General features: G+C 39.6%; 2 protein-coding genes across 2 annotated transcripts in view; both read right to left on the bottom strand.

Annotated features, from left to right (window-relative positions):
- Positions 1-15221, bottom strand: part of LOC131774497 (mediator of RNA polymerase II transcription subunit 10-like) — a 31760-nt gene that overhangs the window by 9179 nt on the left and 7360 nt on the right. The gene's annotated exons all lie outside the window — the stretch shown is intronic.
- Positions 1344-6647, bottom strand: LOC131779734 (uncharacterized). Its single transcript, XM_059096323.2, has 4 exons — positions 6541-6647; positions 5040-5826; positions 4117-4459; positions 1344-3353 (listed from the first exon to the last, which is right to left on the bottom strand). The coding sequence occupies exons 2-4, from the start codon at positions 5822-5824 to the stop codon at positions 2940-2942; spliced, it is 1542 nt and encodes a 513-aa protein (XP_058952306.2). The 5' UTR covers positions 5825-5826; positions 6541-6647; the 3' UTR covers positions 1344-2939.

The following is a 15221-nucleotide window of genomic DNA, read 5'->3' as shown; positions in this document are numbered from 1 at the left end:
ACAGTGGGCACAGAGGAACAGTGGGCACAGAGGAACAGTGGGAACAGTGGGCACAGAGGAACAGAGGCACAGAGGAACAGTAGGCACAGAGGAACAGTGGGCACAGAGGAACAGTGGGCACAGAGGAACAGTGGGCACAGAGGAACAGTGGGCACAGAGGAACAGTAGGCACAGTGGAACAGTGGGCACAGAGGAACAGTGGGCACAGAGGAACAGTGGGCATAGAGGAACAGTAGGCACAGAGGAACAGTGGGCACAGAGGAACAGTGGGCACAGAGGCACAGAGGCACAGAGGAACAGTAGGCACAGAGGAACAGTGGGCACAAGAGTAGGAATAGAAGAACAGTGGGTACAGCAGAACGGCAACAATATGTAATTAATCCATCCAGGCTTGTTGTTGTTATTTATTTATTTATTTATTATTATTTTTTAAAAGTAGTCGGGACGGTGGAAAGAAGCCTAACAAACGAGCCTTAGAGCTATATTAAACGACCTAGATTTCTACGTTTTTTTTTTTTCACTGCAGGATTGGTATCCCTTCATAAGCAAAATTAGTATCTGCGGTATTCAATTTAAAAAAAAATTAAGAAAATGATGCAGTAGGCACGGAGGAAAATTAGGTTCAGAGAAACCGTGGGCTCCGAGGAATAGTGTTCATAGAGGAACAGTAGGCACACAGGAAAGGTTCGCACAGAGAAACAGTGAGCACTTTTTGTAAGAGGAGCGCCAACATTCGAAGATGACTGGTTTAATTTCTATCTATAAGAATACTATTTACCATCAATACAGCAGAAGAAAGTAGAATTACAAATTTCATTGCCCAGTATATTCTTGACATTGTCTAGTGATCATTAAGTAGCAGGAAGTAAAACTGTACGGTGTAGTCCTTGCTGGTCAAGGCCGACATCCCTCGCCGCCACTATCAACGGCTTTTTTAATCTCTACTTGTTGTTTCACCAGCGTGTTTGTTCGGTTATTTAGTTTAGAAATGGTACATTTGGGCACCGAAAAGTGCACTATTGAAGCTAAAGACACATCAGTAGAGCCCGTTGTAATCATTTTGTTATGCGTGTTAGTTGTGTGTCACTGTTTTTCTCCGTTTTTATTTAAAAAGTCAGTAACTTATCTTAATTGAATGAGTTTACTGTATTAAATTGCTATGCGTCATGCTGTTGTCCATGGTTGCCAATGACTCCAATGAAAAACTTGAACAGTAGGCACAGAAGTACAGTGGAAAACTAGGAACGGCAGCATAGAGGAACAGTGGGTGCAGAGTGACAATGGGCACAGAGGAACAGTGGGTAGAGTGGAAAAGCGGAAATATGTAAACGATCCATCCAGACTTGTTATTATTTATTTATTTTTAACAGCAGTCGTAACAGTGGGAAAAAGGAAAACAAAGGAAATTTCAACTGGACGACCTAGATTTGTACACAATTCACTACAGGATTGGATAAAACAGATCTGCTAGTTTAATACTTGCTTTGGATAGCTTCCTTTTGTTTGTTTGTTTTCAATAAAAAATGAGTATAAAAGGTTATCCCACTCACTATCACTTACAACTACTGCTTACTTTTTTTAAGGTGAAAAAATATGTTTGAAATGAAGTTTTCCTCGTCTAACTAACTATGAGATATTTTAGGGTAGTACATCTCAAAGGGGGCAAGGAAGGGTTAGTTCTCCTCTTAACCAACAAAACTAACTGAAAGCACTTATCACCCAATTATTATATGGTTATTAAGAAACAAGAACAGTAAATAAAATCACATTAACTCAAATCCTCTTTCATGTAACTGAAACAAAATTTATCGTACTCAGATCACTTAGCACTGTTTTTTCAATTCAATTCAATAATAATTTATTAGAGTTAAAAAAACAGGAAGCCTTCTAGTACTTTCTCTGGAAGGATAAATTTCTTGGAAGAACCATTTTTTTAACTTGCAAACATTCCCTGGAACTTCTAGGGTAATGCAAACCCAAAATACTTTGAGACCAAAAACATACATATTATTCACATTTTCTGTATCTCACCTCACTATTTCCTCATATTCTAAACGATTTGCTAAATATTCATTTGTCTCAGAGGGTCACTCAGTCATTGATGGCAATAGACTGCTCATCTGTCACATGAACTCCAATTAAAAAATAATTCCAAAAAAAGAAGAGCCATTTTCATTATAATGGTCAAGGTAACTGGAGGTTTTTTTATTGCAGTAACAATGGCCTGCCTACACATGAATAAACCACAGGGAAAATATTTCACACTAGAAATGCTTCCAAAATCTTCAAAGCCACCAGCTGTATTAATTTTATCATATTTTTGTCAACAGGCACTATAATAATTATTAGCTTTTCACTGCATCAGCCAGTCGGCTTGTTTTTTTTTTGTTTTTTTGGTTTTTTTTTTTACATTTCAAGTCTTGTACACATTTTCAACATTTTTTACAAGTAGAATGGGCTTATATGCAGACTGAATGATTTATACCGGTCAATATTTTTTACCCCTCAGACACCAGCAGCAACTGTCAATGGGTAGGAAATTATTTCAATTGATGAAAAACTAGTAATACCATTGTCAAATCAGGATCGAATTATAATTATCACAAAAAATGCTACTGGTAAAATCGAGTAAAAATGTGTAAACCAGTTTATATTGTTGAGGCCTGTAGTTTATTCATGTTTGGACTGTGTTGCTGGCCCTGTATAATATGTAAAACAATGTTCCAAAAGTTGAAAATTGAATGAAGTCAGTAACAGAAATCGAGGTAAGTGTCACTTATTCCATAAAAAAATCAGCAAATGAAATGTCAAACTTCCCTGAGTATAAATGTATGAAAAATTGTTGGTCACAAAAACCCGAAGTGAAAAATTGCACAGTGATAAACTGCATTACTTAGCAATGAGCTAGAGGAATGTACCCTTACATTACTTCTAGTTGTCTAGTTGTCCTCTGGTGTGATATCGTGCTCATTCTTTAAGCGGTCTTTATGTGGTGACTGGTTGAGAAATTTGTTAAATAGGTCCTTTGTAATTATGGATTTGTCTGCCCGCTCATTAAAGGCTTGGAGGTATTTTTCCCTAGTCACCTCATATGTGGCCAAGTCTTCATCATTTATATCTGCCGGGAGCTTCTTGTAGAAGACGGTGCTTCTGTCGACGGATACGACAGTGCCAAATCCATCTGTTGCCAGATTTTCCATTGTGCCACTTAGAACCTCAGCAGATGGCCTCGCGTTCCCACTAAAATTGCGCTGGGCCAGACGTGTAGACACAAAAGGCCCTTTACATAGCAGGATGCGCCTCTGCCGTTCATAGTTGTCACTTGAGGCATTCTCTGTATTGCACTTCACAAGCTGCAAAACATGAAACACCTTTTTAGTAATCCAGTAACAAGTACTGCATCTGAAAATGATGATTCCTGATAAGCTGTTCATCAAGGAATTTTGAAGGATTGATGCTATTGTGTTATGAAAACATCAAGTTCTTTATTAGTTGTTGTTCCTTTTCTAAGTATATGAACAGCTGTAAGTAATCTTTCAGGATGAATATTTATTGATTATTTTTTTTAATTTGTAGAAATTCTGATGGACAATGTTTGTCGAACCATTTCTAGCATCAGTCATCAGATGTCGAGGTTCAGTAAAAAATAATGATCTGTTATCAAGCAGTTAATCAGACTTAAATTTGCAGGTAAAGAATTTGGCTCAACACTTATCAATGTTGTGGCGACAAACTGTAGACATGCCGGTTTGGGCGCTCTGGTTTTTGTGTACCTTATTGGTACTTAATTTTTATACTTTGGTAAGATAGTATTTCGCAGGGTTTTATTTTTGCATATCCAATAGGCAAATATGAAAAAAGGATATTAAAATTCATGATTCAAGCATTTAATCTTGATTTTGTGATTTATACATAAACCAAGGTATTCATCAATAAAAATGAACTGGAATAAAAAGGAAATAAAAACAGAAAAGCAATACATGGCCTGGTTTCCTAGGCTTGTATTTTTCAAATTTCATGTTTATGGTTCCATGGCTATGCCCTTTGTTAATTTGTTTCTCCAAGAAATAGTCACACTTGTTTTACCAGTTGCTTTATTATTGAACAACCACTCACCTGGTCAAGGATTCTCCTCTGTGCTGTAAAATACTGGCACAGTGTTATACTCCTCTGAATAGTTAATGAGCTGATGACTTGTGGTGGTGGTGATTTCTCTTCTTCTTGGAGAAATTTTGTCAGCTGGTCGTATAACACATGGAGAACAGCTGCCAGCCTCAGCACGTGCCTGTCATCTTTTGAAACATCTTCTGGGCAGATGTTTCTCGCCCACTGACTATTAAGGGATGCAGAGATGCCATCTATAAATTCCTCGTACTTTCTGTTGCCACCCTGGTCTAGGGAGTACGTTACAAGGCCATTTTCAGAATGCGAGAACTCATATATGGCAGAATAGACAGCTCTGAAATATAAAAACATTGACTTCAAGATTAAAAACAATTATTACCTTAAAGTTTATTAATTTCTCACATTTTTTGTACTCCCATGAATGAATTCGAATAAGTAAAGATTTGGTAAAGCATTTGACGATAAAAATCTGCGATAAAATATTATAAAGCATAACACGACGTTTCGACGTTTCCAGAACGTCATTATCAAGTAAACTAAAATAATAAAATCGAGTATATATATAATGAAGCGGTGAATAAATTACAAAGCGTTAAAAGTCAAACAAAGAGTTTGGCCCTAATGGAATTGCTCTGGGTGTTTAAATTGAGCCATGAATGAATACATGTAAATTAACTCTTGTCAGCTTTCAGAGCAATCACCTTGACATTGTTAGAGACAATATGACTCATGCCTATTTTCCCAGAATAACCTGAAACTCTAAAGCATTATACAATTTGTCTATTCCTGTTAAGCTGTTGTAGTGTTCATTTTTTTTAAAAAAAAGTTTCTGTACTGTACACATACTTATATGGATCCAAAACATTCAGGTTTCATCAACCTGTGTTTAAAACTTGCCATAAACAAAAAATTACCTGAGATCTTTCAGTTTCGAATTATTCAGTTTGGTGATATACTCTTTAGTTTCATGTGCTGCCAGACGATGTGGCAAAGGCTGGTACATGAGAATTCTGTCCACTGCACCATCCTGCCTTTCCTTTAGTTTGACATAAATTGGAAAGAAGCGGTTGGGTTGACTGTAGCCACTCACTGACACTCCTGGACTGTCAATGACTTGACGTGCTGACTTGTCTGCCCGTGTATATACCCATGTACTTCCATCATATAACTGGATCATCCGTTCCATGTCTATGCGGCTCTTTTCCCTGGAAGCACCAAGTAGCTGGTCAAAAAACTGTGATACCTCTTCCTTGCCAATGATAGCTTTATGGCCAGGTGTTGACTTCAATTGACGAAATAGCCCAGCTTCAGTAAATTCGTCAACAAATAAAGGGTTATCCTCCTTTGCCTCTACATGCAACCTTATCGGCTGTGCACAGCCATGGTGAAAGGCAGGTGACTTTCCTGCCCCTGGGTCACACAAGCAGATCATGTAGAGGTTGATACTTTCTGTGCGCATTCTACAGTCAACCTTGACTGTTGAGGGCCCCATCAAGCATGCCACAGTTGGCAGGACACTTGCCAGCAGAATGTCCCTTGTAGTGTTGTTGGCCTTACTAAATGTATCCAACCATTCACTTATTAAGGCTGGGCAAATTTCCTCCCACGGAATGCTAACTTCTTTCCCTTGTTTCCTGACGGAAGGTGCTTCAGCTGCTGTTCGGGACCGCTTGGCTGATGACGGAAATGCTGAAGCCATATCTGAAACAACAGAAAGAATCAGGTCATCTCGAATAAATCAATCGCTTCGCTCACAATTTAAAATTTGTAACCTTGGGTTAAACCAGATACTATTTTGACTGATAAATATATCACCATTAGTATATGTGCTCGGATATCCTCTTGAAGCTAGGATGAGGATGAAATTAATTTGGTAGTGAGGGGCCGGGAACAGTGAAGTTCTGAAGCCCTTTTAGGGTAAATTTCGATGGGCAACATGGCGTTGAAACAGCGACATCAGAGAAATGAAATGCCGTCAAGCGACTAGGTTATGCCGCGATCCTGCAACACCGACTGGAAAAACTAAGAAAGGGTCACCTGTGTGTGTAGTGCCTATTATAAACCTGTATATGCAACAGAAAGTATACACGAACCTAAATTCTTCAGTGCCTAAGCGCTTGAGCAAGCTAAATCATCAGACTCGCTTTTCGAGAGATTATCACAGTACGTACACCTTTGTTAAACTTTTATTCATCCTACGACACCTTGCATCGATCTCGCCCGCACTTCCTAACCTTTGGTTATTACTAGTTTAGATTTTAAATTGTATCATCGCATTGTTTTGCACTGGGAAGAGCCCAAGAAACGCTGCTTTCGCTCCAGACACCGGCTCTCGCGAAAATTTTCCTACACATAATTAAAAAAAACACCAACTATCATTCGGTTCAATTAATTTTCATCTTATTACTAAGATACCTTTTGTTGCATTCTGACGAAGATCCTACAATAGTCCAAGTAAGCGGCAGAATCTCTATGAAAACCGTCTCTTGATAGAGCAGCCATTTTGATTCTTTAAAAGCTTCATGAAACAACCGCTGTTCGAAGTGCTTGTGGTATTGAAATGGGGCGTTCCCTCGTAACAAGGGGGCGCTTTTCAGCGGTCAAATGGTATGATAAATTTCCTTGAAAAAGTTCCAAAAAATCGAGAAATATTTGAATTTCCGAAAAGCGAACCATTCAACCGGAAATTCCGAGAAGAAAATCAAATCGAACGGAAATCCAGGAAAACTTTTACGAGTAACTCACAAGGTTGTCCTCTTTTTCAGAAATAAATTCGTACGTTTGCAATTTTCTATCCCGAGAGTTGTAAATCTCCCCCTTTTGATAAACACTAGCGACAGCTAAATTTGTCAAGAGAGCGTTTAATGCATAGGTTGGCTACGAAATGTAAATTCGACATGAACAGCCAGAAAAAAAGAAAGCAATTCTGCCAGAATTCTTCGTGGTAACACTTTTGATATCCTTCTTGTCTCGGTTTTGCCGGGGTTTTGTGGATGAAAACCGCAGCTAAAAGCCGGCTCGGGGGAAAATTGCGTAGAGCTCACCACATGGTGTGATGTTCTTGTTCACAGATTTTGTTCTCAAGTACGTCTGTAACTTTCCGGACAAATTTTCCGTCACTAGCCGATTTCATGTTTGGATTAGTCTAGGACAAATCTGAAATTGCCCTCCAGTGACGTGCTTCGATCGTTTTCACTGTAGGTTAGCGATTTTTCAAAGTTCCTTTCCAACAATTCCTGGCAGAAGGCCGCACTGGATGTGATTCATTGTTTATATGTGAGACTACTCCCGGACTACTAGAAGCTCGGTAGAATATCACGGGTTCATACAAACATTCCTGATATCAACAGAAAGAATCACGCAGACTTGATTCTCGATCGTCAACTGAAATTAACACGCGTTTTCATGACGCAGAAGTCCAAGACTTACGATCGACTTTATCGAAAATGCAATACCGAACTTAGCTTGCTAAATGCTAAAACCAGAGAAATAAATACAAATCAGACGTACCTGTGTAATCTTGCCTTCTTTCTTGATTTCCCTTCGTCAATAGTTGCTGTTACGTGATTTGTGTTGAAGACAAAAGCACAGAAACGTTGGAATATGTTGACAGATTTTGCCTGGCGTCTGATCTGAGCGGTCGATACAGGATCAACTGATGCAATGGATTCACTCGTGGCTTTATGTTGGGAAGGTGATAAAAAAGATCACACCTGTTGATTCACGGTATATTTCACACCTCTACAGCCATGTCTTTTCACGATATTGTGATTTTCAATGGCAGTACATAAAAATGATTGTTTATTATCTTTTTGAAATACTGTATGACTGCAAAGTAACTTTCTAAAATGCCAGATTTCCTAAATAATGGACACCGTAGTAATTTTAAAAATTCGTTATTGTAGGGGGGATTTTGGGAAAAAAGCGTCAACTTACATAAAGCCGATAGTGGTGCTATCATCTGATCGGTCGCATCAAAAGGAGCATTAAATCACCGGAAATAAACCGAAAGAATGTAGTAAAACGGACGAATGAACGGTCAAGTTAATTTATGGGTTGCACTCCTGTTTACAAAGTGCTGGATTTTTTACTACTTTTAGTATACTTTGCGTTTACAATCCTTTCAAGAACCACTTTCTTTCGAGTTGAGGAATTTTTGTAAAAAAATCGTAAGAACGTAAAAGACGTACAGCTTGTTCGAAGCTTGTGTGAGACACGCGGTTTATCGCAGCCTGTGAACATCCGGAGGAGGCGGGTGTTCACAGGCTAAGTTTATCGTTAAAAGTAAAACAATGGCGAAATCACAGCGGTAATTGTCTGCAGAAAAAGAAATATACCACGTCAGCACTTTACGAAGAAAGTGGTTTTTGTATTTTGAGGTAGTCCACAATGACTGTTCACATTAGTATTACCGCTTATATTTGATTTAAATGCAAAACAAAGTATGTTATTGTTACCTGAATAAATATCATTTTCTCCAGCCTTTTGTTTCTGAACGCCACAAGTAAAACAGCTTTCTTGATCTTCGCACCTTATTTCAACTAATTAATTTAGAGTGGATTTATTTGTGGCTTCTGCTTGTGAATATTGCTTTGTTTTTTAACCCCTACCCCCCCCCCCCCCCGCCCCCGGAAAAGAAATTCAAAATTCGCACATGCCAAAGCGACATCAAAATGTATTGTCTGCAAATGAATCCACTCGTTAACAATATAGACATCCTAATTTAAGTTCAGGCCGGGGACAGAACTTTTCTTTTACGGACACATAAGTACGGTCGCGTACTCGGACAAGACCACTGTAGTGATGTTTATTTGCCTTATGGTTCTAACAGTTACGTAGTAGAGGTAAGGCGAGGAACTTTCACAGCTTTTAGTGTTTTTTTGACACATACTCATTTAGAATGCCCCTGACAATTGTTTACACTTACTTTCAGAAAGTTTTAAGAGCATTGCGAGAACCGAAAATTACAAACTGGAAGCAAAAGAAATAGGTATAGTCTTTTTATTATTATTTGTTGTCCTCAACTTTGAAATAAGACAACGAGTAGTCCCTTTTCATGCCTTTTTCGCTTTGTCCGTCAAGCGTGACGCAAGATAAAAGCACGAGAAAATAATGGCCGAGCGAAATCTTGGCACGCTTTTCTCTCGCGTACGCTCGACGGACTAAGCGAAAAGAGGAAGTAGTCCTAATCTACTTTGAAATCGAGTCTATGTCATTGATTAGGATCGAGGAGGCTTTTTAACTAAAACCTTATGGTTTTAACAAATTGTTAGTGCGGATTAACTGATTCAGAATGACTAGAAATTACTGAAAGATTGCTATCCGCATTTTCGAGTCCTGGGAAACGTGACATAGTGAAGTGATAATATTCTTGACAAAGACATTAATATATTTTGGAACACTTCGGAGTGAATTCTCCTACCACATCGGTTAACTAACCGTATTTACTCGAATAAGCGCCGCGGTGCTTATTAATTTTTTTCCTCCTCAAATGGGGCGCTTATTCGAGGGTGGCGCTTATTTGAGGGCGGCCCTTGTTTATAAAAGTTGGACACGACAAAGAAATCTTTCCTTTTAAGTCAAGGGAATATTTCTATCTTTTTGAAAAATTTAACGGTTATTAACAGAAGCGTCTCTCGATTGTCCCAGTTCGTCTCTTCTGGCACTTTTTATTGCTTTACCTGTGGTGTCTTCACTCAACTTCGATCTCACTATCCCCTGATGCTGTTTTGGAGTTGCATTCTAGCGTTTTGGTAGTTCTATGGAGATTCTCGAATAAGCGCCGCATTCCCGACGCGGCGCTTATTCGAGGGCGGCGCAAATTAACTTTTTTGACCCAAATACGGCGCTTAAGGACGTTCGCGCGAAAATCTTCCCACGGTCAGATTTTTGAATAACTTTTACAGAAGTTAGGTAACGACCAACTCAGGTCAGAGAGGCAAAAAAATTCGGGGGTCACCGAGCTCATTTTCGAGATAACCGGTACGAAAGACCGCAGTATTTATAGAAGTTTTGACAGTTGTTTCGATTTGGCTTAGGCTGCTTCAAGTGTTAAAAAAAGGAAAATAAACTGATGTAGCAAGCATTTTTGGTTTCGTAATTGACTTGAACAAGCCTACTAAGTAAATACTTGTCACTGGTGTCAATCCATTTGGTTAAAAGTAACATTCAGGAGGGAAAATTGCTTGTCATACCCAGTCGCGAAGGGCATAAATTTGCCCCTTTTTGACGTGCCATTGCGACATGCATTACGTGCACAGTAGTGTGCGCAAAAACAATTAGCACGAACGTTCTTAATCGAGGGCGGCGCTTATTCGAGTAAATGTGGTATTCAGCGATTGCATCAATCGTAGCGATCCTTCCGTAAGCGATCGATACGACTGCTGAGATGGTCTTCACTCCAATCTAGTCTACCGTCGCGATCATGTGGGGCATATGGAAACCGGTCGGTCAACGCGAGGATCGTTCAACTTTACATGTAACTTTCTGTTGCGATCGCAGCGATCGTGGCTAATGTAGGGATCTCAGCAATCATATGGATACCATCCTGTTTCCTTGTGATCACTACGGTCGCTACGATCTCTGCGATCGCTACCATCGTTGCAATCACCGATATAGACCTGAAATCTATTACTAAGAGCGATCGTTGATGGAAGCATCTTTTGCTTTTTTTAGCTTGAAATTGATCTTATATGTTTTTAACCCTCTGACCATTGGCCATCGTCTGTGGCAAATTGTCTCTTGTCTGTAGTATACCTTCAATCAGGACGCATACCAAACATGGACCCCTGGTCCATGTACCACCCCTGTAGACCACATCTGATTTTTTTAAAAAAACGAATTTTTACCAGAGGTCTAAAAAAATTAAAAGAACTTTAAGTAGACTATACTGGCGTCATTTACAATCGTTCTTTTCAATTTGATTGAAAATTTTCTTGAATTTCGTACCACTGTATAAGTTTGATCCAATCATGGTCGGAGTTTGATTCTGGCAAAGGAGTAACAATTTGAAGGGTATTGGAGGAATCCTTTGGAGACAAACTTAGCGGAAAAATATATTTCTTTTTTCATCCGCAAAGTTGTTGAATCCTGCCAACGGCAAACAATCTCCATATTAACAATACGGTTTGCAAGGGCAATAGGCATCCTCGGGAAACCGCGCGACGTTAGTTTACAAGCACTGAAGTGCTTTACTGCTTGTAAACTTTCGTGGTAACATTTTCCCAACCCTTCTGACTGCTCCTAACTCTCCGAGAATGGACTAAAGGAAAAATGCATTCGTTTTAATTAAGATTAAATTTGTGTGCATCAAATAGAGTTGAATTACCCTTCTGATTTCATTGTGTAACATTCTTGACGAGTTATTTTAGTTGTTTTGATATTTGTGAAATTTTCTTTTTTTGTCACGCGGCCTACTGGGACGTCATTGCGTGTTATTTATTCATAAGGAGTGATACTTGACATTTGAATTTATTGAGAGCGATTAGAATCGCTACGGGAAATGTGCTTTCGGATTTAGCTTATCATCCATGACACATTTGTTGCGCTATTTGCCAAATACTTCTCGGGAAATTTCTGTAAGTTTGTGTTTCTGTTGCTTGTTATTTTGTTTTTGCCTGTTATGCTTTTTATTCGGTTTATTTCTCTCCGAATTTACTTTGTCATTGTTATTTATTTTAGTCAAACTTGTTCAGCAACCAGAATAAATAAATACAATTATTTTAATTTCGCGTTTTTGAGCGAGACATGATTTATCTCCTAGGAGAACCCCTTCGCTCCGGTGAAAAGCATTCAGGGAAAGTGGTGACTATTTTAGATTGGTAGGACTAGCTTGTGCTACGCACAAGTTCATCGTGCGCAGAATGTACGAGTTCATCTAGAGGGAGGGGTCGATTCTTCCCCAAAAATCTTGAATTTAATAGAATTCACGCTCTCTTTCTCCGTATGATATCGAAGAGAGAAATCTCATAAATGCTGAACTGTAGGTGGGTTATAACCCATGTATTACATACTATCCAAGTGGATTCTGAAGTAATGTGATTAAATCAAAAATTGTGACATACTGGGCTCCTTTCGGTAAGGAGTTTTCCATAATAAGCGTTGTTATCCTGTTCTCTTCTCTTTCCAGGATGGATGTACCTTTACGAAAACCGTACTGCGTTCTGTTACTCTGCATGGTGCTGATATTCGTATCATGCGAAACTAATGGTAATCCACTATCCCCCAACCTGTTAGATGCCATATCAAAAATTATAGAAAGGTATGAGAAAGGAGAGCTAACGGCAACAACCTCCATTCATTATTTTGTGGACCAAAATAACGTGGAAACCTTGTTTCTTCCTGGGATTATCATCTGGGATCCATTACTACAGTACTTTCATGGAAGCTTACCTTGTCCTCACTGTGGCCAAATACTGAAACCTAGATGTTGGAAAGATGGGAAAGATTGGAAACACAACAGTCCCAGGCGGCTTGCAGATATAGAACATTATGTTCTGCTCGTAAGCAGGGTGTACGCATGCAAAAATGACCACAGGATAATCAGTCATGACCCTCAAATTCTGAAGATGTTTGAACAGGTTGAACTGATCCCATTCCTTCTTTTGCACAAGTATGGTATTACTCGACGTTTATACAGATTAATTATCGTTCATACTGCGTCTGGAATGAGGTACAGGGATGTGGAAACACTTTTAACTGAGATGTGGCGTAGTTATCACACCGAGGTACGCATTCGGACATCAAAAATATTAAGTATGAGAACGTCAGAGGGTGAAGCAGCAAACGACGCAAGTCACAATGCATATACAATGCCGCAGGTTTCACAGTTAAACCCTAACAGGAAGCTGATTCGCCAGTGCTTTGTTTACGATTATTTTACAAACGAAAAACTTTACAATGCACGCATGGCATCGTTTACTGGCAGTTGGCTCTCCTCTGACCACACATTTAAGGTCGCTAGTAATGTCGGTATATGGCAAAATGGCCATTGGATTCGTCAGTTTGACTCTTTGTTTTCTGTCATGAACGAGGATGGCATTGTCCTCGCTTGGCAATTAACAAGAGGCACTGGTTTTGCAAGAGTAAAGACTTTACTCGTTGGAATTATGAACAGGCTTGTAAAAAGCGGAATTACCTTAGAGGGATTTTCCATTGACAACTGTTGCGCCTGGAGGTTACTCCTTCAAGGGGTGTTTGGAGTTATTCCGGTTAAACTTGATCTCTTTCATGCTGTACAACGCATCACAAGTAAAATTAAAAAAAGGCACCCGTTAAGAAGACAGTGCCTCGATTCATTTCGTTTAGTTTTCCGAATGCCGGGCGATATTGGGAAAGAACGGAAGAAGTCGACGCCCTCTCGCTCAGTAATGTTGACAAATTTAGACAGATTTGTGGAAAACTGGGAGAATCTTGAAGTTGCAGGAGAGAAGGTACTTTCAAAAAATGTCCGTAACCAATTGGACAAGTTAAGAGCACATATTGAGAAAGGTTGCTTGGAAGGGATCCCTCCAAAAGCAGGAACAAGTAGACAGGAATCGATGCATAAAAGCCTCCGGAAAGGCGTAGAAAAAAGGAGAATTGGTGTTAAAACAGCAGTGGCTAGCATAGGTACGTGCCTATACAGGTGGAACGAAAGGCGAATATCAGAAAAGGTAGGATCGTGTCATTCGGCAGTTCCTGTCCCAGTCACCGAGTACCATGACTTGTCGATGGATCAAGAAGAAGTATTTGGTACCGGAGTGTTTCAAAATCCAAACAGTTTTAGCGACGATGACTTGGAAGATGGCGCGGAAGTCAATGCTAGAGAAAATGATTCAACAGGGGATAGCAGTAGCGAGGAAGAGGAATATGGGACTGATAACGACAACAATGTGAAGATCACGACAGAAGACACGTATCATAGAGTTCTGGAGTATGCTATGTATATGAAGAGCCTATCGCAAGATTTGCAAGCGAAATGTGATGCACCTACAATGAAAGTAAATGTGACTCAGTGTGTTGGACGGAGCCTTCTATTATTTTCATCACGTACACGTTACTCCAGGCCAGACGCGGAAGAATGCGACGAGAGGTTAAACAGCATTTTAAATGCATTTCAATTCCAACAGTTGCCGATGCCCGGAGATGGAGACTGTTTTCTACGTTGCATTTCCATCACTTTAAGCTCTTTTCTAACAATAAATCAAGGGAACTCAAAACTGATCACGTACTTGAAATCGATCGGTATCAGCACGGAAAGGTCTAACGAGGATAAAATAAACGTTCTCAGACAGTTGATTGTGCAAGAATTCACGGGGCCCAATCGGCACCTTTACGAACCATTTATGATAACAAACACCACTGATTCATATGATACAGAAGCTCAGAAGTTCCTTAGGCCAGGCCATTATGATTCTGAATTAGGAAACTGTGTGCCAATGGTAATGAGTAATATCCTGCAAATACCGCTGGTTATTTTTACATCGATGGAAAATTATCCCATTACACAAATAATTCCTAGAACAAGAGTGCTTTCCGAAGTTCCGATATACCTCGCATATAATCATGGTGGCAGCGGACACTATAATTTGGCAGTTGAAGTAACTCACACGCAGTCAAATTCAACTACAACTGAAGCAACCAGCAAAGAGGCAGACAAGCATTTGCAAGTTGAGGCCGACGTTCCCCCTCAACATGAGGCAGGGTGCTCGTGTGGTCGCGGAAACCCAGGGAAGACAGGGAAAAGTGAATTCTGCAAACAATATAAGTCACGCTGTCCTTGTTTTCGTAATCTGCGAGGCTGCAATGAAAAGTGTTCCTGCCGTTTGTGCGCGAATCCGTTTGGTAGAAAAACTCAAGAAAAAGGGATCTTTGGTCCGCTACCAAGAAAGAGACAAAAACAAGATCTTCAGAAAGATATGAAGCAGACAGACAAAGGATATATGGAAAAGAAAACAGAAGAACCCATCGGTACAATTTGGTTTGAAGACGAACTGTATGTCATTGAAGCGTTCTTCTTGTACTTGTTAGTTACAAGCCAAGATATTACCCCGGACAGGGTCTTTGCAGAGTACCACAAGATAATAGAATTCTGCTCAGAAGTGACAATTTATCAA

Source organism: Pocillopora verrucosa, chromosome 3 (assembly GCF_036669915.1).
Source record: "Pocillopora verrucosa isolate sample1 chromosome 3, ASM3666991v2, whole genome shotgun sequence".
In the NCBI taxonomy this organism is placed as follows: domain Eukaryota; kingdom Metazoa; phylum Cnidaria; class Anthozoa; order Scleractinia; family Pocilloporidae; genus Pocillopora; species Pocillopora verrucosa.
The sequence above is the reverse complement of the archived record's forward strand: the minus strand, read 5'-3'. Positions and strand labels throughout refer to the sequence as shown.

Excerpts from the sequence above, each read along its gene's own strand:
- LOC131779734 (XM_059096323.2), bottom strand. The coding sequence starts at position 5,824 with ATGGCTTCAGCATTTCCGTCATCAGCCAAGCGGTCCCGAACAGCAGCT. Across the intron at positions 4,460-5,039 it reads TCGAAACTGAAAGATCTCAG|AGCTGTCTATTCTGCCATAT; the intron begins GTAATTTTTTGT and ends TTTATATTTCAG. Across the intron at positions 3,354-4,116 it reads AGAGGAGAATCCTTGACCAG|CTTGTGAAGTGCAATACAGA; the intron begins GTGAGTGGTTGT and ends CATGTTTTGCAG.